This window comes from Nomascus leucogenys, chromosome 11, assembly GCF_006542625.1.
Source record: "Nomascus leucogenys isolate Asia chromosome 11, Asia_NLE_v1, whole genome shotgun sequence".
In the NCBI taxonomy this organism is placed as follows: Eukaryota; Metazoa; Chordata; class Mammalia; order Primates; family Hylobatidae; genus Nomascus; species Nomascus leucogenys.
Window position 1 is genome coordinate 23,212,790 of NC_044391.1, and position 21,508 is coordinate 23,234,297.

Consider the following 21,508-nt stretch of genomic DNA (forward strand, 5'->3'; position numbering starts at 1 on the left):
GGCCTCATAAAACCATATCCCTTTCCTTTATTGCATTTATCTCTGTTTCTAACTAGACATTTCTTTGTGTGACTATCTGATTCAGATCTATCTCTCCATCTCGCTTGTAAGCTCTCTGACTTTGTCCATTTCCATTCACCATCATCCCTCAGCTTCACTGACAGCGTCTGCACATAGAAAGTGATCAGTAATTATTTGTTGACTGAAAGCCACAACTCTATTTCATTGATTTTCTCCCCTAGGCTTATCAAGAAGTTTCTGAATCCACGAGGTTCCGTTAGTGTTACTAAATGCTATCAACGCTGAGGTCAGAATACGGAAGGAATATCATCAGAAGTATAAGAAGGGGATGTAAGTAATTTTTTTTCTTCAACTTTAAGTTCCATGGTACATGTGCAGGATGTACAGGTTTGTTACACAGGTAAATGTGTGCCATGGTGGTCAGCTACACAGATCATCCCATCACCTGGGTATCAAGTCCAGCATTCATTAGCTATTCTTCCTGATGCTTTCCCTGGCAATTTTTGTAATACTTGTGGTATTAAATAAGTTAATGATCTCAAATAAAGCAATATTGGGAATCTTATCAGTTATAGATTTTAAAAAAATTTCCAAAATTAAGTTTTGTACTTTGTACAGCTGTCGAATAAAAGTCTTCTCATGTTTAACATTTACTTGTTGTCTTTTTGTAATTTCTATGGAATAAAAGGTGTTTTCAGAACATGTATATCTTTTATTAGTGAGGGCAATATGGAAAAAAAGATTCTTGGAGAAAGAATATAATTCACTTAGTGAGAATTTTATTAAGTCACTAAAAAGATGGGAACATATTCCCACTCTTCCATTACGCTACAAAGAGGAATTTTTCTCTAAACTATATGAGTGTGTTTGGCACACACATTTGAAGGAAAAATGCTAACTTCATGAATAGCATTAAATGATTGTAAAAAGGCCCCCAAAATACAATGACAGGCCACTCTAAGACTGTTCAGTGCAAAGAAGACATCGATTGAAGGCAGGTCAATTTTGGACTTCATCTCAGGAGGGGAAGATACTGAGGTACCAAAAAGAAGGACCTCATTTTAGGGTACACTTCTCTCTACCCATGGATGGCTTTATGATGGCTGTCCTGGGGAGTAGCTGGCTCTAACTGCCTGGGTGTTGGCAATCACCTGTGGTATAAAAACATAAATACTGGCATTGCCTTGGGTGGTCCTTAAAGTATTCCCATGTACAGTGAGAGCAGCACAATGAATGTGCTGTTGCAATTATGGACTTGGGTGATTTTAAGGGAGAGGACACAGACAGGACTGAATCAAGAGAATGCTTCATTTTTCCTAAGCAATGATACCTTTATAAGACATTCAGGTGCACAGTGTGGCAAAAGTTGTACTGAGGTCTACATAAAAAAAGAAAACCAGGAGGCACCAGTTCATGACCCAGTGTTTCTCACTGTGTCAAAATGTAGCATGAGCTAGTTGTCTGTTTTTGGTTTTATTATTATTATTATTATTATACTTTAGGTTTTAGGGTACATGTGCACAATGTGCAGGTTTGTTACATATGTATCCATGTGCCATGTTGTTTTGCTGCACCCATTAACTCGTCATTTAGCATTAGGTATATCTCCTAATGCTGTCCCTCCCCCCTCCCCCCACCCCACAACAGTCCCCGGAGTGTGATGTTCCCCTTCCTGTGTCCATGAGTTCTCATTGTTCAATTCCCACCTATGAGTGAGAACATGCGGTGTTTTGGTTTTTTGTCCTTGCAATAGTTTACTGAGAATGATGGTTTCCAGTTTCATCCATGTCCCTACAAAGGACATGAACTCATCATTTTTTATGGCTGCATAGTATTCCATGGTGTATATGTGCCACATTTTCTTAGTCCAGTCTATTGTTGTTGGACATTTGGGTTGGTTCCAAGTCTTTGCTATTGTGAATGGTGCCGCAATAAACATATGTGTGCATGTGTCTTTATAGCAGCATGATTTATAGTCCTTTGGGTATATACCCAGTAATGGGATGGCTGGGTCAAATGGTATTTCTAGTTCTAGATCCCTGAGGAATCGCCACACTGACTTCCACAATGGTTGAACTAGTTTACAGTCCCACCAACAGTGTAAAAGTGTTCCTATTTCTCCACATCCTCTCCAGCACCTGTTGTTTCCTGACTTTTTAATGATGGCCATTCTAACTGGTGTGAGATGATATCTCACTGTGGTTTTGATTTGCATTTCTCTGATGGCCAGTGATGATGAGCATTTTTTCATGTGTTTTTTGGCTGCATAAATGTCTTCTGAGAAGTGTCTGTTCATGTCCTTTGCCCACTTTTTGATGGGGTTGTTTGTTTTTTTCTTGTAAATTTGTTGGAGTTCATTGTAGATTCTGGATATTAGCCCTTTGTCAGATGAGTAGGTTGCAAAGATTTTCTCCCATTCTGTAGGTTGCCTGTTCACTCTGATGGTAGTTTCTTTTGCTGTGCAGAAGCTCTTTAGTTTAATTAGATCCCATTTGTCAATTTTGGCTTTTGTTGCCATTGCTTTTGGTGTTTTAGACATGAAGTCCTTGCACATGCCTATGTCCTCAATGGTATTGCCTAGGTTTTCTTGTAGGATTTTAATGGTTTTAGGTCTAACATTTAAGTCTTTAATCCATCTTGAATTAATTTTTGTATAAGGTGTAAGGAAGGGATCCTTCAGCTTTCTACATATGGCTAGCCAGTTTTCCCAGCACCATTTATTAAATAGGGAATCCTTTCCCCATTTCTTGTTTTTGTCAGGTTTGTCAAAGATCAGATAGTTGTAGATATGCGGCATCATTTCTGAGGGCTCTGTTCTGTTCCATTGATCTATGTCTCTGTTGTGGTACCAGTACCATGCTGTTTTGGTTACTGTAGCCTTGTAGTATAGTTTGAAGTCAGGTAGCGTGATGCCTCCAGCTTTGTTCTTTTGGCTTAGGATTGACTTGGCAATGTGGGCTCTTTTTTGGTTCCATATGAACTTTAAAGTAGTTTTTTCCAATTCTGTGAAGAAAGTCATTGGTAGCTTGATGGGGATGGCATTGAATCTATACATTACCTTGGGCAGCATGGCCATTTTCACCATATTGATTCTTCCTACCCATGAGCATGGAATGTTCTTCCATTTGTTTGTATCCTCTTTTATTTCATTGAGCAGTGGTTTGTAGTTCTCCTTGAAGAGGTCCTTCACATCCCTCGTAAGTTGGATTCCTAGGTATTTTATTCTCTTTGAAGCAATTGTGAATGGGAGTTCACTCATGATTTGGCTCTCTGTTTGTCTGTGATTAGTGTACAAGAATGCTTGTGATTTTTGTACATTGATTTTGTATCCTGAGACTTTGCTGAAGTTGCTAATCAGCTTAAGGAGATTTTGGGCTGAGAGGATGGGGTTTTCTAGATATACAATCATGTCATCTGCAAACAGGGACAATTTGACTTCCTCTTTTCCTAATTGAATACCCTTTATTTCCTTCTCCTGCCTGATTGCCCTGGCCAGAACTTCCAGCACTATGTTGAATAGGAGTGGTGAGAGAGGGCATCCCTGTCTTGTGCCAGTTTTCAAAGGGAATGCTTCCAGGTTTTGCCCATTCAGTATGATATTGGCTGTGGGTTTGTCATAGATAGCTCTTATTATTTTGAGATACGTCCCATCAATACCTAATTTATTGAGAGTTTTTAGCATGAAGGGTTGTTGAATTTTGTCAAAGGCCTTTTCTGCATCTATTGAAATAATCATGTGGTTTTTGTCTTTGGTTCTGTTTATATGCTGGATTACATTTATTGATTTGCGTATGTTGAACCAGCCTTGCATCCCAGGGATGAAGCCCACTTGATCATCGTGCATAAGCTTTTTGATGTGCTGCTGGATTCGGTTTGCCAGTATTTTATTGAGGATTTTTGCATCAATGTTCATCAAGGATATTGGTCTGAAATTCTCTTTTTTGGTTATGTCTCTGCCAGGCTTTGGTATCAGGACGATGCTGGCCTCATAAAATGTGTTAGGGAGGATTCCCTCTTTTTCTATCGATTGGAATAGTTTCAGAAGGAATGGTACCAGTTCCTCCTTGTACCTCTGGTAGAATTCGGCTGTGAATCCATCAGGTCCTGGACTCTTTTTGGTTGGTAAGCTATTGATTATTGCCACAATTTCAGAGCCTGTTTTTGGTCTATTCAGAGATTCAACTTCTTCCTGGTTTAGTCTTGGGAGGGTGTATTTGTCGAGGAATTAATCCATTTCTTCTAGATTTTCTAGTTTATTTGCATAGAGGTGTTTGTAGTATTCTCTGATGGTAGATTGTATTTCTGTGGGATTGGTGGTGATATCCCCTTTTTCATTTTTTATTGCATGTATTTGATTCTTCTCTCTTTTCTTCTTTATTAGTCTTGCTAGCGGTCTATCAATTTTGTTGATCTTTTCAAAAAACCAGCTCCTGGATTCATTAATTTTTTGAAGGGTTTTTTGTGTCTCTATTTCCTTCAGTTCTGCTCTGTTTTAGTTATTTCTAGCCTTCTGCTAGCTTTTGAATGTGTTTGCTCTTGCTTTTCTAGTTCTTTTAATTGTGATGTTAGGATGTCAATTTTGGATCTTTCCTGCTTTCTCTTGTGGGCATTTAGTGCTATAAATTTCCCTCTACACACTGCTTTGAATGTGTCCCACAGATTCTGGTATGTTGTGTCTTTGTTCTCATTGGTTTCAAAGAACATCTTTATTTCTGCCTTCATTTCATTATGTACCCAATAGTCATTCAGGAGCAGGTTGTTCAGTTTCCATGTAGTCGATTGGTTTTGAGTGAGTTTCTTAATCCTGAGTTCTAGTTTGATTGCACTGTGGTTTTATTATTTTAACAAGACTTAAAATATATTTTTAAAAAATGGACTCCTAAACATTTGTGGAACCTCTAAATACCCTTTGTAGAATCTGAGAGTTCCACAGAATACAGTTTGATACCCTCTCGGGTACTGAATTTTTGGTATGGAGAAAAGAGGAGTGGGGATAGTGGGCCAGAGCCGGAATATAAACATTAGAATTCTCCAAGCCATTTACAATCTATTTGGTAAATTCAGACTTAAGCTGCTCACACTGCCTGTTTGAATGGCAGTTTCCCCGCTTTTCAAAATGAAATGGTTGATAAAGAGTTCCAAGAACACCAAATCCAAAGGCAACAATATCCCCCTCCAAGCTGTATGATTAGGTTTAGAAAAAAAATTAAAGATTTTGCATCATAAATGGGAAGACAAGACTGCTCCCTTCCTGAGCTTGCTGGTCACAGTGCTTCACGACTGTCAGAGCCCTCACCAGGGCTGCTGGTGATGTTCCTGGCTCTGCTCTAAGACATGTCAGACCTGGTGCACAGTGAGGTAGGACTGAAATTGCTGGCTGAGTGGCTGGTCTCTATTTCCCTTATCTTCACAAAAATGAGTTGCACCATGCACTACATTTCACATGAGAAGGACTTAGAAATGTTGACTTCAGAGTGACCCTAAATATAATTTCAGCTAGTCACAACAGTCATTGTACCGAATATGTGTATATTATTGAAACACTTTTGCCACAGACATTATATAACTTCACGTGTCATGATTTTTACCTATCAGCTATGATACAATGGAAAGAACCTCCCCTGTAACCTGTTCTCACTGGTTTTCCAATGAGAACAAATGTAATAGTTCAATAGAGGTCACAGAAGTTAATTTTTCATGGTTTCAGAGAAACTTTTCTGATAAAAATAACCCATGCCAGGTGTTAAGCATAATAGGCCCCACTTCTCTTCACATTTCCAACTCCTTCTTTGAACCACAAGGCGCCTCATACACATGCTTACGGATACTCCAGTCTGCAAGTCCAAGCTCTGCCCATATGCTGCAAACAGCTGCCTCTAGGCTTAGGAGTGAACACACAAGTGGCAAAATCCCTATTAGGAGGAAGGATGAGCTCATGCCATTCCCATTTAGTCAGGGAATTGCAATGTCCTTTGTGTGGTATGGGGTGGGGGTGGAGGTCTCAAGGGACATGCTTCCTTGGCACCCTGGGTTGTGTGCTCCATGAAGGGAGACAAGGCTGGAGTAGGGCCAGTGTAGGCTTCTCTAAAGCATGAGATCCAGGCCAGGGGCCCCTCTTGCCTAGGACCAAGGCAAACACTGTTACCATCCACATCTTAATTCTACAACCTTTAAAGAAATAGGTATAATACTCTGTATGGCTACATGTGCATACAAGACACTATATTGAGCAGTAAGAACCCAATACCCCATAAAGACACCTGAATGTCATGTTGGAGGCAGCCTGGCAAAGTTAGGCAAAGGACATTTAACTCTTTGATTAGTCCTCAATTTATCAAATGAGGACAAGATAAGTCATTCGGCCCAATGTTACATACCACCTACAGCTACAACTATGGTCCAGGCTACTGTACTAAATTAATTTCTACCAAAGGCCAACATACGAAGTATACTCTACTTATGAAACTTGTGTTTCTTAACAAGAAACTTGTTTTCACTAGAAAAATAAAATAATAAAGATCACAATATAAAGGGTTATATCCTAAGATGCCTGGAAAGCTTACCTGTCTAGAACAACTAATTTCTCAATTAATCCAAAAGATGCCTTGTCTTGAATACTGGCATAGAGCATACTGGCTCAGAAATTAAGGAGAAGTAGTACTTCAGGATCTGTCAGGTGATCATGGACTTAAAATGAAAATAAATACTGTTAACTGCTCCCTCAAAGTTCTATATGTAAGAACATTTTGAAGTTTTCAGAAAGAAGCTAATAATATAAGGTTTTATAATTGTTCAAATAGAAATATCATTTATTATGTAAATATATATATATTAACATAGATAGTAAAAGTTGTCTAGTAATTCACCCATTCTTTCATTTAGAGGATGTTAATTATTTTAGAAGAATACGACTCTTCTTCTAAAACTTGCTTTAATAACAAAACACAAGGGGCTAAAGAAAGTCTTCAAATAAGTAGAATTACAATAATGCTACATTCCTCTATCTCTACAGCTTTCTGTTCAGGACAGGAAGTTCAATTCATACACGTAATTTGTTCATGAGGCAGTAGAAAGGATTACAACAAAAACAATACACAGACTGTGAACTTGGGTTTGTGTCAACTTTTCACTCCTAACTTGAGACTGAGCTACAGCATGTATTAATAGCTTTCATGATTTTGAACACAGATATGTGCTCCCAATAAATCAATCAGGACTAAGGTGCAAAATGGACTTAGCCATTTTAAGGTATATGGAGTAAGTCCTTCAGCTTAATATTACCAGGTAGCTATGAGGAATATTGACACACATCAAATGAGACCATTAAATGTATAACATAGCTCCTTCTCTATTCTTGTTATGACTCAACTGCTTACATCTGCAAGTCAGCATTTGTCAATTTATTCACTGAAAAATGTTTCCTGAGTGCCTATCAAGATAAACAAGGCACTGTGTGTTAGGGCTGAATAAGATGAGCATCTGCCTTCGAGGAACTTATGGCCTGATAAATAAAATTCCCAAATAACTAAAAACAAGACAGAAAACAGTATTATAGGCCGGGCACGGTGGCTCATGCCTGTAATCCCAGCACTTTGGGAGGCTGAGGCGGACGGATTACTTGAGGTCAGGAGTTCGAAACCAGCCTGGCCAACATGGCAAAACCCTGTCTCTACTAAAAATACAAAAATTAGCCTGGGGTGGCCTGTAATCCCAGCTACTTGGGAGGCTGAGACACGAGAATTGCTTGAACCCGGCGGGCAGAGGTTGCAGTGAGCCGAGATAGGGCCACTGCACTCCAGCCTGGGCAACAGAGTGAAACTCTGTCTCAAAAACAAAAACAAACAAAAAAACTCAAAATATTACTCTGGAAACAGAGAAGAAAAAGAAATTAATTTCTGAAAAGGATACTAGAAAGGGTACCCCTGGAGTCAGGCTTTGAAAGATAAGTAAAATACTAGCATTTCTCATAGTTTTAAGATGTCAGTTTCGAATCAGTTAACTTGTAATTCCTTTAACATTCCACAAATTAAGTCCTGTATGACATAACCCACTAAAAAATGTGTATTTCCAGGAAGAAGAGTGTAGTCTTTTTCTCTTCAAGAGACGCTAAAAATGCATACCAGTTCAGTCTAAAAAACTATGATTCCAGGTTTTTATATGTCACCATGTGTATATAAATTGACATGTTACTATATTAAATGGGTATTTCCTTTAAATAGAAAAATACAAAAGAGTGGGGAAATTTTAAAATGCAGTACCTTGTAGGAACATACCTTTTATTATTGCCATTAAATTCCAACTGTCACTCTTTCAAATAAAGTCGGAATTTGTTTTAGTGTCTTTCTCAGCTGCTAACATGTTTTACTTATGTCACTATAGGAAATATAAAGCATGCAGTATAAACTAGATACTGAAAAATTGTATATTTATGACTGCCTTTCTCCTTTTCCTCTAGTAAATAATTTGTCTACATTTTCCTGTTTGAACATATCAACTTTCAGCAAGAATGGAATGTTAATTGATGTTACTCACAAGCTCAAATTTAATAAGCAAAAAAAAAAAAAAAAAAAAAATCAAACACAAACCAACTGGGTTTCCTGTTTTTATTTATGGTTATTAGTGCCTATTTGAGGGGATTAAAATAAAAGCGTCCATCTCAGTTACAGCTTATCCTTCCTTCAATTAATGTACCCAAGGAGACAAGTTCCTTCCATCTACTCCCCTGATGACTCTCTGGATCACAAAGCCTATTCAAGCTTCTCCCCAGGGCCCCAAAACAACATGCGCAACAACTTCCTAGGGAAACTTGAAGCCTACCTCACCCTTCCCACTGGGGAAATACACAGACTCAGCCCTTTCTGGTGTGATTACGTAAGAATACAAGGGCTTGCTTGACCCTGCTCAAAGCTGAGACCTATCTTTGAAACATCAACTCGTGCCATTTCTCCTCTAAAGCAATGGTGTATGCAGGGCAAAGAGGAAATGAGTAGGATTTATCTTCTAACAATGGCAACATTTTCCAAGGAATCCTCTGCACCAAAAGTTCTGATGTCCTAGGAAAAGTCTATAATGTTTGGAAAGTAACTGGTCTTATGTGTCTAGGTGGTAGCACCCCTATTTTGATTGGGAGCAGGGGGTGGGGAACACTTTTATAAATTGGATTTTTTCCTGAGGCAAGTTATCTGTCTCAGAGAATTTCCAACTCCTCTCTTGAATATCTACTTATCAGCTGCAGTATTACTGAAATTTAGGGAAACAATTTTTTGCTGTGCAGAATGACCAAAGATGCTGCCAATCATTCCTTAACAACAGGGCCATGCTGTCCCTGATGTGAGAACCACTTTGAGGCTAAAGATGGACAATATGGATGCTTTTTCTTTTTTATTTCGTTGAATATACAAAGATATTTTCTTTTTTTTTAAATTCTTTTTCTTAAGACCTAATTTGCTATATATCATTTATTTAATTTACCGTATGTAAGGTATGAATTTACTGTACGCAAAACAGGTCTTTCAAAGAGAAGGGTATTAACACCTATTTCCAGGCTGCTCTTTTTGTATTCAGGGTGCAGAATTTCACAAAAATCCATCTGAGAAATAATGAACTATACGGAGAAGTAGAAGCTAACCAATGTCAATAGCTATTATGGTTTTGCATCTGAATGGCAAAAAGAAACAGGGTGTTATAACTGTCATTTTTTGCCAAAACAGGGCTGTTGGGTTCGCTCTTTCTATTCAGGGTTATATGAGCCTTCACCTGGCATGGCGGTGCTCTACGTTCATGCATCATCCAAGTTCACTGTGAATTTGATTTCTTCTTTACAGCTGGCACCATAGCTTCAGATGAGTGCATTAACACACCTGTGTAGGCACTCTGTTTCTCAAACCAGGATGCTGCAGACAGGTCAACGTTGCTCGTGCTCCTTCTTCCCTGACCTTGAGCTGTGTGTTCCCTAGGCATTGTGCATACAGCTCTGAAAACAGTGGTTATGGCAGAAAGCATTTGGAAACTTGTAACTGATTCCTGTCCAGTGGCTAAGATGCAACAGGCTATTTCTGCAATGGATCCTGTCCACAACAAGCCCAGGCTGGATGTGACTGTAGCTGTAAGCAGAATGCTTTCTGCCTACCCACTGCCATATAAACAAGGGCAAAGACATTCTATCCACCAACTAGCCATGGGCAGTAGTAACATTAGGGACATGGAAGGGGGACAGATTGTCATTCAAAAGAGGAAAAATAAGTTTAACAAAAGGACAGCACTCTCTCACTCACCACTGAGGTTAGAGCCATCTGGAAACTATAGATGCGGGCAAGGCCGAAGTCAGCGAGTTTTATTTGTCCGCTGCTGGTCACCAGAATGTTCTGTGGTTTTAGATCGCGATGCACTACTCGGTGTGAATGAAGAAAGTCCAGACCTCGGAGAAGCTGAAACATCATATCCTAATAAAATTAAAAAAAGAAAATCAATAAACACTGAAAACGGAAGTTGAGCATTTGCTATGCTGGACGCCGAATCCTTAGCATTTTGTGGCTGCTTGGCATGCAGCAGGCATTTGATAGGTATTGGCTGAGTGAGTGAATTGTCTCCCTTCCTGCCTTTCCACTCCCACACTTTCAAGAACACTGCAAAAAATTTCACTCTCAACCTGTACTTTATTAATGAAAGGACAATTTTAAAATAGTTTTTGATGGAACAGGAAATGTTCTGGAAGGATATCTGCCAAACTGGTTTCAGTGGCTCATGCTGGGGAGAGGAAGGAGGGGGTCGTGAGGGGACACTTTTTGCTTCTCTATTGTTTAATGTGTCATTTCAACAATTAAAATCCAGTGAATAATAATATTGTTATTAATGGTGATTATTATTTTATAGCACCTAGTACTTAACACTCACTATATATCAAGCACTATTCTAAGCATTGTCCACTTAGTAAATAATTTAATCCACACCACAACATTTAGGTAAATAATATCATTACACCATTTTACAGGTCAAGAAACTGATACACAGATGTAGGCTACGAATTGGCCCAAAGTCATACTAGCAAGAGAGTGCTGATTAACTTTGTTTTTTTTTAGACAGGATCTTGCTCTGTTGCCCAGGCCGGAGTGCAGTGCTGTGATCACGGCTCCCTGCAGCCTTGACTTCCTTGGCTCAAGAGATCCTCCTGCCTCAGCTTCCCAAGTAGCTGGGACAACAGGTGCATGCCACCATGCTAGGCTAATGTTTTTAGTTTTTGTAGAGATGTGGTCTCACTATGTTGCCCAGGCTGGTCTCAAACTCTTGGGCTCAAGCTATTCTCCTGCCTCAGCCTCCCAAAGTGCTGGGATTACAGGCGTGAGTCACCATGCCCAGTCTTAATCAACTCTTTTAGAATATTAACAGAGTCTTGATTTAAACTAGGGTCTGGAAAATCTCGATTCAAATCTCCAATGTATTCCTTTATCAAATCAATGAACAAATGAATACGTAAAATAAGGCAAGCCATTTAACCTCTCTAAGCCTTAGCTTCCCTGTCTGTAAAATGGGACAGTAACAAAGCCCACTTTATCATAGGATCATTATAAAGCACTTAGCACCATAGTTAATATTCAGTAAATGGCAGCCGTTATTACCGTTATTATTAACCAGTATGGAGGAGAGGATCATTCAGGATATAAACCAATATCAGATCTTTTTCTAATTTTAGGACCAATACAAATATATACAAGATTTAATACTCAGGAACAGTGTCTGAAAGTAGGAACTAAGACATTGGCCATGATGTCATAATCCTCTGAAATGTGTGGAAATTAAGAGTGACGTACTCCCCTGACCCAAATATTCTAAGAATGGTGTATACAAGGGAGGATGGAGCTGTTTTGTTAATACAAGGGTTAGAAAAATGACTGGGCACCATCATGGATTTCAGAGCTGGAAGGGGCTGTGAGGATACACTTATCATTGGCAGGACCACTGAATCCTCTCATCGAGAACAGTATATTTGGTTACTGGTTTATGGTTTTGGTTCTTCCTTTAGAGTTCGGAGTTCTGTCTTTATGTTTTAGCTTGTTCAAAACCAAAGCCTTAGTTTTTCCTTTTATAAAGTGGAGAAAGTAGCGATTACTTTTCCTACTATTAGGGGGGCTAAATGAAGTAATGTATGGCAAGTGCTTGTGCAGTTTCTGGCATATGGTAAGCATTTGACAAACAGTAATTATTAGGATGATTAGTGCCAAGATAAGTGTCCTGATTTCTGGGGGAGACTGATTCGCAAACAACTAAAAGAAAACATGACCACTGCTACAAGGTCAGTGTGAACAAAGCACTCAGAGGGGGCACGCAGTGATCTAGAATCATTTTTGAGATCCCCCTGAGTGAGTATTCTGAACTGGCAGGGGTGACCTTCTAAGCTTCCCCAAACCCTGGAGAAGACTGCATTGGGGAGGAAAAGCCCTTCAAGACTTGAGAAACACTGCAGGTCCAATAAGTTGCAATGAATAAACAGGAGTGTGAAAATGTAGCACAAAATGTTCAAGGAACATTTTGGCAAATAAGTCTTTACTGGAAACACATGCATACAACTTGTAGGCACTGAATTTTAAAAAGCATGACTAACCTAAAGTAATGTCATGTTGGCTCATCATCTTTAGCCTCTATACAGTTAAGTGTCACTCATTTAAAACAGTATAAAGAATAAATCTGTTTGGTTGATGCTGCAGTGTTCAAACAACTTTAGCAGCCAATTAGCAGTATACAAATTTAAAAACATGTACATTGCTTTTGTGTTATAACACATACTATGTTTTTCTTAATTATAAAATTGCGAAGATGTATAGATGCATGCTTAATACAGAAACTAATAAAACGTTTTAAGAATCCAGAGAAGAAGAAAATCACTAAAAAATTCCACTACTTGGAGAACGGAGAAAACTTCAATGTTAATATCACTTTTTTTGTGTCTTTTTAGTCTGTCTTTTAAAAATTCTGTATTTTATTATATTTGGATGTATATTTAAGTAAAAGTGGTTATTATTCTGTAAACATTATTTTGTAGCTCTTTTAAAAACATGTAACAATTCATTACCAACATTTTGCCACTAATAAAATTCTGCAGTATGACTTTTTTTATACAATGAGATTTTTAATAGCTGCATGGTTTCTCACCCTGGGATATGCCATAATTATTATTATTCAGTTTTAGTTGTGTTACTTTGGTACTTATACTACAGGTCTAGTTCTCCTTTGTTTAAAGGTAGTGTAGATTAAAAGGGCTTGTTAATATCATACCAAAGCATGGGTTAGGCAGTATGAATCCACATGACTGCACTAATGTTGATTCCACGTGTATGATGCCTAGAGATGTAAGTTGGTTCTACATAAGAATGACTATTCTTTAGATTTTATTAGGCTACTTACATTTTTTTTTGTTTAGCAAATGGCTTTTCTTTTAAATCTCCAATATCTAGATACAACTGGAATTCTGAACCAATGAACACTGAGTTAATGACTTAAAAAACAAAATCTTGCCAAACATCTCATGACCTTCAGTAATTCAACCACGAGTTAGGTTGTTGGGCATGACTGGGGAACCCCTCTCAGTCTTTAGCCATCCTTTATTGCAATACCTAATTTCAAAGGTGAAATACATTCAGCTATGTCAGGAACTCTGGTCCCAAATAATCATAAGATACAGTCCCAATTCCAGAGGATGACATAAATAAACAAATTACAACATTAAATGAGGTAAGAAAAAACACCTTTCCTACAGAATCACAAGTGTTTTGATCAAAGACATTTCAAAGGACTCTCTACGTAAGCTTATGATCTGTTCTATCTCAAGTTATAGTATCGTGAAATATACTTTTAAATTAGCTCCTCAAGATTTTAATCTAAATTATTCTGTCCCATATATGACTCAAATATTTCACAGTAACCCTAGTGATGCAATGCAATGAAACTACAGATACCACCAATTAAGGCTCTTTCAGTTAAACGCAGGTTTAAAAGTTTCCCTTTTTATGTTATACGGCACAGTCTGGTATCAAAAGTTTGAGCATTTAGTCATACTTATGATAAACAGTCACTTGGGACCCTCACTCTATCTTTTTAAAACATGTGACTTGCAAGCATGTTTCAACAGGACACCATTGTGGAATGAAGTCTGGCTCCGAGAGATCTTAGGAGGGGCTTTATCTTGGCAATGCCCCTAAAAAGACTCTGGACCTTTCTGAATACAAGAAATCCTTGAAGTCTTGTAATTGTTTCTCTTAGGCGTTCCAGAGCTCTAATCCTCTTATTTAAAATCAAGACAAACAAGCAAACTAAAAAACTACTTCAGGCTTTTCTAATGGGAAAAGGTTGATCATGGGGCCTTCTTTTCTTTTTCTTTTCTTTTTAGAGACAGGGTCTCGCTCTGCCACCCAGGCCAGAGTGCAGTGGTGCCATCATAGCTCACTGCAACCTCTAATTCCTAGGTTCAAACAATACTCCTGAGTAGCTGGGACTACAGGTGTGTGTTACCATGCCTGGCTACTTTTAAACTTTTTGTAGAGACAGGGTCTTGCTATGTTGCCCAGGCTGATCTTGAATTCCTGGCCTTGAGCCAGCAATCCTTCCGCCTTGGCCTCCCAAAGTGCTGCGATTACAGGTGTGAGCCACTGCACCTGGCCTGGGCCTTATTTTCTCATTACAAGAAAGTATGATTAGTTCCAAAAGACACTAAAAACACCCAAGTCATATCATACAATAAGTCACAGAATGACAACTTTAAATAGACAATTCTGGATATGGCGATATATCTAGTGATATATTCACATCTTCAAAGTTTTAGCACCAAAAATGTACAATCATCAGTTTATTTAAAAATTAAAAACAGGACATATCCAACTTGTAGGCAAAGATAATCTATTTTTCTCCTTATACTCTGTAAACCTCAGTCTTTTCAAATTTGTTATTCAAGTTTTCACAGAAATCTCTCCATAGTGGTTTGTCTGTTTCCTACCAAGGGTGTTAGAGGAGGCCACAGCCTAAAATGTATCACATATAACAAAGGTTTTTTAACACTAAACCAATGAGAACATGTTGAATTAAGGTGAGGGTTACGATTATAGCAACAGAGGGAAAGGTCACCTGAGCCTGCATATAACTTCTCTCGCATGTCTCCCCATGTACTCCTCCCCTCAGTCCCTGACAGCCACCATTCTATTTTCTGTTTCTATGAATCTGACAACTCTACATACCTCATACATGTGGAATCACACTGGATTTGTCTTTTTGTGAGTGGCTCGCTTTGGTTAACATAGTTCCTTTAAGGTTCATTCATGTTGTGGTGTGTATCATAATTTCCTTCGACTTTAGGGCGAAATAATATTCCATTGTATGTATATATGACATTTTGTTTATCTGGTGATCCATAGATGGGCACCTCAGTAGTTTCCACTTTTTGGCTGCTGTGAATATTGCTGCTATGAAGACAGGTGTAGAATGATCTCTTTGTGACTCTGCTTTCAATTGTTTTGGGTATATACTCAGAAGTGGAATTGCTGGATCTATTCCCAGAATGTTTTAAAACCATAGTTCTCCCATAAAATGTGGTATAATATTGCTACCTAAGCAATGAAATAGTGACTAACAGCATCGTGTTAAGGTCCCAGAGGGTTAGCCAAGTGGCTTCATTCACTCCTTGGAGATTCCACGCACTTTTGTCTGCATTCCGGGAGAATCTACACCGCAGGTCCCCACATCAAGCTTGCTGTATGTATACAGCTTCTACTCTATCTCAAAACTTGACAGGGTTCCTGTGTGCTTTCATTGATCAATTCGCAATGAGCAATGAACTATGAGCTTCAAAGGCTGTTTATAAACAGGTCTCCCCTACCTTCTCACTGTGGTCCTCAGGAGGACCCAAAGAATGCTTCATCCAAAATCACAAAGAGCAAGACAAACAAATTCTGAGAAAGCAAGAGGAGGGTTCAAGAGGATTCCTTAAAACTTCCAGATCACCTGGAAAGTTGTAATGGGTGAATTCAAAGCAAGCCATTAACTGGCAAGTTAAAAGAGTCACACAAGAGCTTTGTTGCACAGCAAAGCATAGTCCAGCAGTGCCATAGTGCCCATCTCTTTGCCATTGTGCATGATGAGTTAGGCACACATCACCTCGAGGCCCCTCAGGAGAAACAAAGACATGGGCCCTAAATGGAAACACTGGCTTCTAATTTTTACTGCTTCTGAGCAACTGGATAAAAGTGTAATAAAGTGGCATTGCATGTAAATTTTAAGTCAAATATGTATTCTGAAATGAGAACAGAACACACTTTTTATTCATTCCTGGAAGTGATGATAATGCTGAGAAGGTCTTTGCCTTCTCAGTCTTAAGAATCAGTCTTAACTAACTAGAAATAAAAAAAAAAAGATAGTAAGTCATTTCCACCAAGCCTGAAAATGTTGGTGTTTGAGGAACAATGTAATGACTTAAATGAACAATATGAAAGAATAAATCATTACCTCATCATAATGGCTATTTTTAACCCACTGTGGAAAATCATCAGGAACTGAAACTGCAAATATGCAATGCTAAACATAATTTCTTCAGAGCAGGAGATAAAAATCAGCACTGGGTAAAGAAGTAAGAAAACATGAAGCCCAAGTTCCTAGGTTGTTGGGTAACGACCCAAGTGGCTATCATTCTATACACATTGTTTTGTGAGGCTTTTAAAAACATTTTACAATGTGCTGTGAATGTTTCCCCATTTCAACACATACTTTTCTATAATGAAATTTTAGGCCAGGTGTGGTGGCCCACACCTGTAACCCTAGCACTTTGGGTGGCTGAGGTGGGAGGATCACTTGAGCCCAGGAGTTTGAGACCAGCCTGGGCAACATAGGGAGACCCTGTCTCTATAAAAAACAAAAAATTAGGCATGGTGGCTCATGCCTGTGGCCCCAGCTACTCGGGAGGCCTAGGTGGGAAGATCACTTGAGCCTGGGAGGTTGAGGCTGCAGTGAGCCGTGATTACACCACTGCACCCCAGCCTGGGCAACAGCTCTCAAAAACAGAAGAAGAAATTTTAATAAGCTTTCTAATGGCTGCAATTGGACAAAATACTTTATCTTTCCACATTCTTCCTCTCAATTCCCTCTTTTGAGAATTTTCCCCTCACTCTGTACTTCCTTCCTCTTCAAATGAGGTAATGCTTAGAGAAGCTGGTTTTCCACAAGAGTAGAACAGACAATTATTTGTGTGATATAGAAGACACTGTTGGTTGTCAGCCATGAAGACGTGGTCCAGGCCAATGAAGGCAATCACATTTCCTTTTGCTAGGAATTGATCCAGGGATGAACATGACACCCAGTCCTGTATGGGCAAATTGGCTAGAGAGTTTCAGGAAGCATTTTCCTCCTTGATAAGAGGTGCACAGTAGAATGCTCTCTGCTGTACTTCCTCATCTCCCATTCCTCACCCACGTCTTACACTGAATGCTACCACTTTGGAGGGTCAACTTGCAGCTGTAGCAACCATCTTGAAACATCATCTATACACATAAAAGGCCAGAGTGTAAACAGGGAAAGAGTCTGGGTCTTTGATGACATCAATGAATAGCTGCATCAACTTTAGGGCTGCCTGCCTCCAGCCTTGTAGTTATGTATATAATAATGCCTTTATCTGGATCCGCTTCTCATTGAGTGTTCTGTAATTTGCAGCTGAAAATTATTCTAACAAATCCAACTTAATTAAAATTATATTAACTTAAATATGTTATGAACATTATCTTTCATTTATAGCCACCATGATTCACCCCAGGGTGAGGTACAGACCCAATGGGGCCTGTACCAACATTCTTTTCTTGTTGGCAATTATCCCTTTCAGGTGGTTATCCTTTTCTCTTTGAGGTGTGTACCTCCTTCCATTAATGTTTATAGTATCGCCTTCGCCATCACTATCATTTACTGTCAACTCTCTATATTCCTCAGGGGCTATGGCTCATCCTATCTACCCCACACTCAACATCTTCCTGCAGGACTCCAACATCCCTAGGATGCCCAGCTAATATTAGCTTCAGAACTTTGACTTCTTTAACCTCATCCCACTTTTGCCATCTACATAATACTCATGCAGATGGCTAGTCTCTGTTTTATAAAGAATGCGAGTGCATACAATTTTGTAACTGTCTTTTTCACATCACACTGTATACTGAACTCATTTGCATGTAGATCTATTGGCAGTGTAGATCTACAGCTTAATTTTTAAAGGTTCTATATTATTCTATTTCTATTTATATTCTATGATTAACAAAAGGGTTTAAGCAGTCATTAAATTACCCACCAATTTTAAATGCCACTATTTCTCATGTTCTAAATTACTTGAAGTTATTTTCTGGACTTTCGCTCTTTTGTCTCTGGCTCTGTTTAGAGTACCTCTCTCCTTTATTTATTAAATATTTAGAGTAAATTTTAATATCTGCAGGGAAAAGTTTTCTCTTTCCACTCTTTATAAAACATTCCTGAATATTTTTTGAAAATAAAAATAAGTACTTATTTATTTTTAGAGGCTGGTCTGTGTTACCCAGGTTGGCCTCAAATTCCTGGCCTCAAGTTATTTTCCCACCTCAGCCTGCCAAATAGCTGGGACTACAGGTGTGCACCATCGTGTCTGGCATTCTTGGATATTCTTATACGTTATGATTATGAACTGACTTCAGAATCGTTTTATTGAGTGCCCACACCTTCCAAAAATCCTTTTAGTATTTTCAATGATTTTTAAAAATTGATAAATTGATTTGGGGATAACAGATACCTTTACAATATTGTCTTTCCTTTTCTTCATTTACTCAAGTCTTGTTCTGGGATCCTCAGTAAAGTCGTGTCTTTTTAAATACAATTCCTGCACCTCTGAGGCTCCCACTATAGCGGGTCTGGTCTGCCTTCTCCTTCCTCACATGTACCATTACCTAGCCTTTCCCCACTGATCTCAGTCCTCAAATCCATCTTGTACTCTGTCTAGACTGAACCCTTAAAAGTGTAAACCTGATCCTATCAGATAATTCTCCTGCTTCAGCCCCCTCAGCCAAAGCCCACCTAGCTCTCTGGCCCTGCCTCCTGGTACTCTGTGGATTTCTGCCATCTTTACTCATTTACTGCCCCATGGCCCCATCTCCTGGGAGGGTCCTGCTTAAATCGCTCTTCCTCTAGATTTATTGGCCTCCCACCACATTGTACTGATGGGTGTCAATAAATGCTCAATGAGTTTTCATAAAGAAGTGAGGGCCCAAACAAAACTAAAAATGACCATGAAATCTATAAAGGCCATTAGCTTAAAAAGAACTCACTGACTCCTCTTAGGAGGAATGCGATAAAACTCCAGGGGAATCAGAAAGAGCAGGTTTGGATTATGGGATAGGGACAAAAGAGGCATGGCATATAAATCAGTATTCGTACCTATTAGCCATTAAAACATGTTCATATGTGTTGAGACTTTGGGCTCATTATTTTAGAAATATAAAACTCCCATGCCTATAATGAACACTGACGCATTGAACAAAAACAATGAAGGATGTTTCCTATCTTACCATCTCTTTCAGAAGCAACTTGCCCAGGGGTCAAGAGACATGGATTTCAGCACATTGTTCCACAGCTTGGGGTAGGACTAGCTTAAGTACCTTATCCTCTCTCATCTCTAAGAGAAGTATTCCATGGATCAAATCACTTTGCCTGAGTCTTCACTTGGATGCAGAATTGGACTATTGGCCAAATCCACTAATACTACTTTAATTTCATATGATCATATCAGAGTTTCTCAAAGTACAGTCTCTTTCTCCAGTGTTACTAAGTTCCATTCAACTCAGCCACTAGTTAGTTGATTAAGCAAGTTCCACCTTCCTTCTTTTTTTTTTTGTAATAGTACAGATTTTTTATTTCATTTTTTACTTTTGTCAACTTTTATTTTAGAATCAGGGGGTATATGTGCAGGTTTGTTACAAAGGTATATTACATACCTTTGTATGTCTAAGGTGTAAATGATTCCATCACCCAGGTAGTGAGCATGGTATTCAATAGGTAGTTTTTCAGCTTTTCCCCGCTACTCTAGTAGTCCCCAGTGTCTGTGAAGTCCCAACTTTTTGGAGCCTCAGTTTTTCATTTATAAAAACCAGAATAAATCCTGCCCTGCCTCTGTCATAGAACTGTGGAGAGAAGCTAGACATTTGATTATTTTATATTACACACTTGATTGGTTTTTTAAACTGCCAAGCACTATTCAGCGAGATTGCAAATTCCTTGAGGAACCGGAATGCAATGCATCTTCATATTCTCCAAGAATCCAACAAGGCATGTTATACACAGAAATCTTTTGGTTGTACTTGATTGGATGAATCACCCAATAGTCTATAGATATGCATTAAGATGAATTATAGTGGCCTTTGCTCTTGGCTTTGTGTACAGGAGTTATAGAACATTCTCACTGATTAAACTGATTCCTGAGTCTTTCTTTAGCAAAAAGGCCATAATCCTGCATTGTGGCTTATTGGTTATTCACTAAGAATTTATTGACTGCTTGCCAAGTGGAGGCATAAAAGTATAAAAAAGGTTTCTTTTGGGTACGTATAAACCTAAGTGAGTCACTTACACATGAGATGTAAATTTCCATTTTTGAAGGCAGTATGATTTAAAAGAAAGAGCACTGGGTTTTGAGCTAAAAGCTTTGGATCCAAATTTGTACTTGCAAGTTAGATAATCTAAGACAAGTCACTTGCAACTTTTGTGGGCCTTGCTTTTCACATCTATTTTTGAGAAAATAACCCCATAAAAAGATTTAAACAAGATATCATATTATAGATTATGTAACATATATTTATATATAATTATGTGTATGATGGTTATATATATGACATAGGATATTATGCTTAAGCACTTTATTTATTGTAAAGTTCATACACATAATAAATTGCTACCACTTATTCGAAAGAACTATGAAGCCCCTACTATGTGTAAGGCATTGTGTCAGGTGATGTTACACAGAAGCACCTGAATAGAGTGTCCCAAGGAGCTCTTACTTTAGCAGGGAGAAAAGAGTATGTACCTACATACTTCATGTCAGTATGTGCCTAGGACCACAAATGGCATAAGAGCGCTAGGCACTGAGTAAGCACCAAGGAGGGAGCAGCATCTAAGCCAATCTGGGAGGAAGGCTGGTATTAGTTTTGGTGTGGGGAAGCATCTGTCATGGAGGACACTAGTAGAGGAGTAGAGGAGGAAGTGCTTACGTGTTTGTACACCAGGTATAGCTCCAGCAGGCAGGGTCCTAAAGAGGGCACACTGCTAAATGGGACCACGCTGCAAAGGGATTTATTGCTGGTGGACATAGGAAGTCTATAGTGTTTGATCTTATATTCAGTGGGTAAGTAGTAAAAATGTGTAAAACAATGGCATGCTATTATTGACATTTTAGCATACATAATGGATGGGAGGTGGTGTAATATGATAGAGGAGGTCTAAACTAGAATATTGAAAC

The 21,508-nt window shown here is 38.7% G+C and overlaps 1 protein-coding gene across 1 annotated transcript in view; it reads right to left on the reverse strand.

The window, feature by feature from the left end:
• The window catches only part of CDK6 (cyclin dependent kinase 6), a 240,859-nt gene that overhangs the window by 115,559 nt on the left and 103,792 nt on the right, over positions 1-21,508 (reverse strand). The window contains exon 4 of the mRNA XM_003252459.2: positions 10,296-10,463. Within this exon, the coding sequence (XP_003252507.1) occupies positions 10,296-10,463 (168 nt within the window). The remainder of the gene's footprint in view (positions 1-10,295; positions 10,464-21,508) is intronic.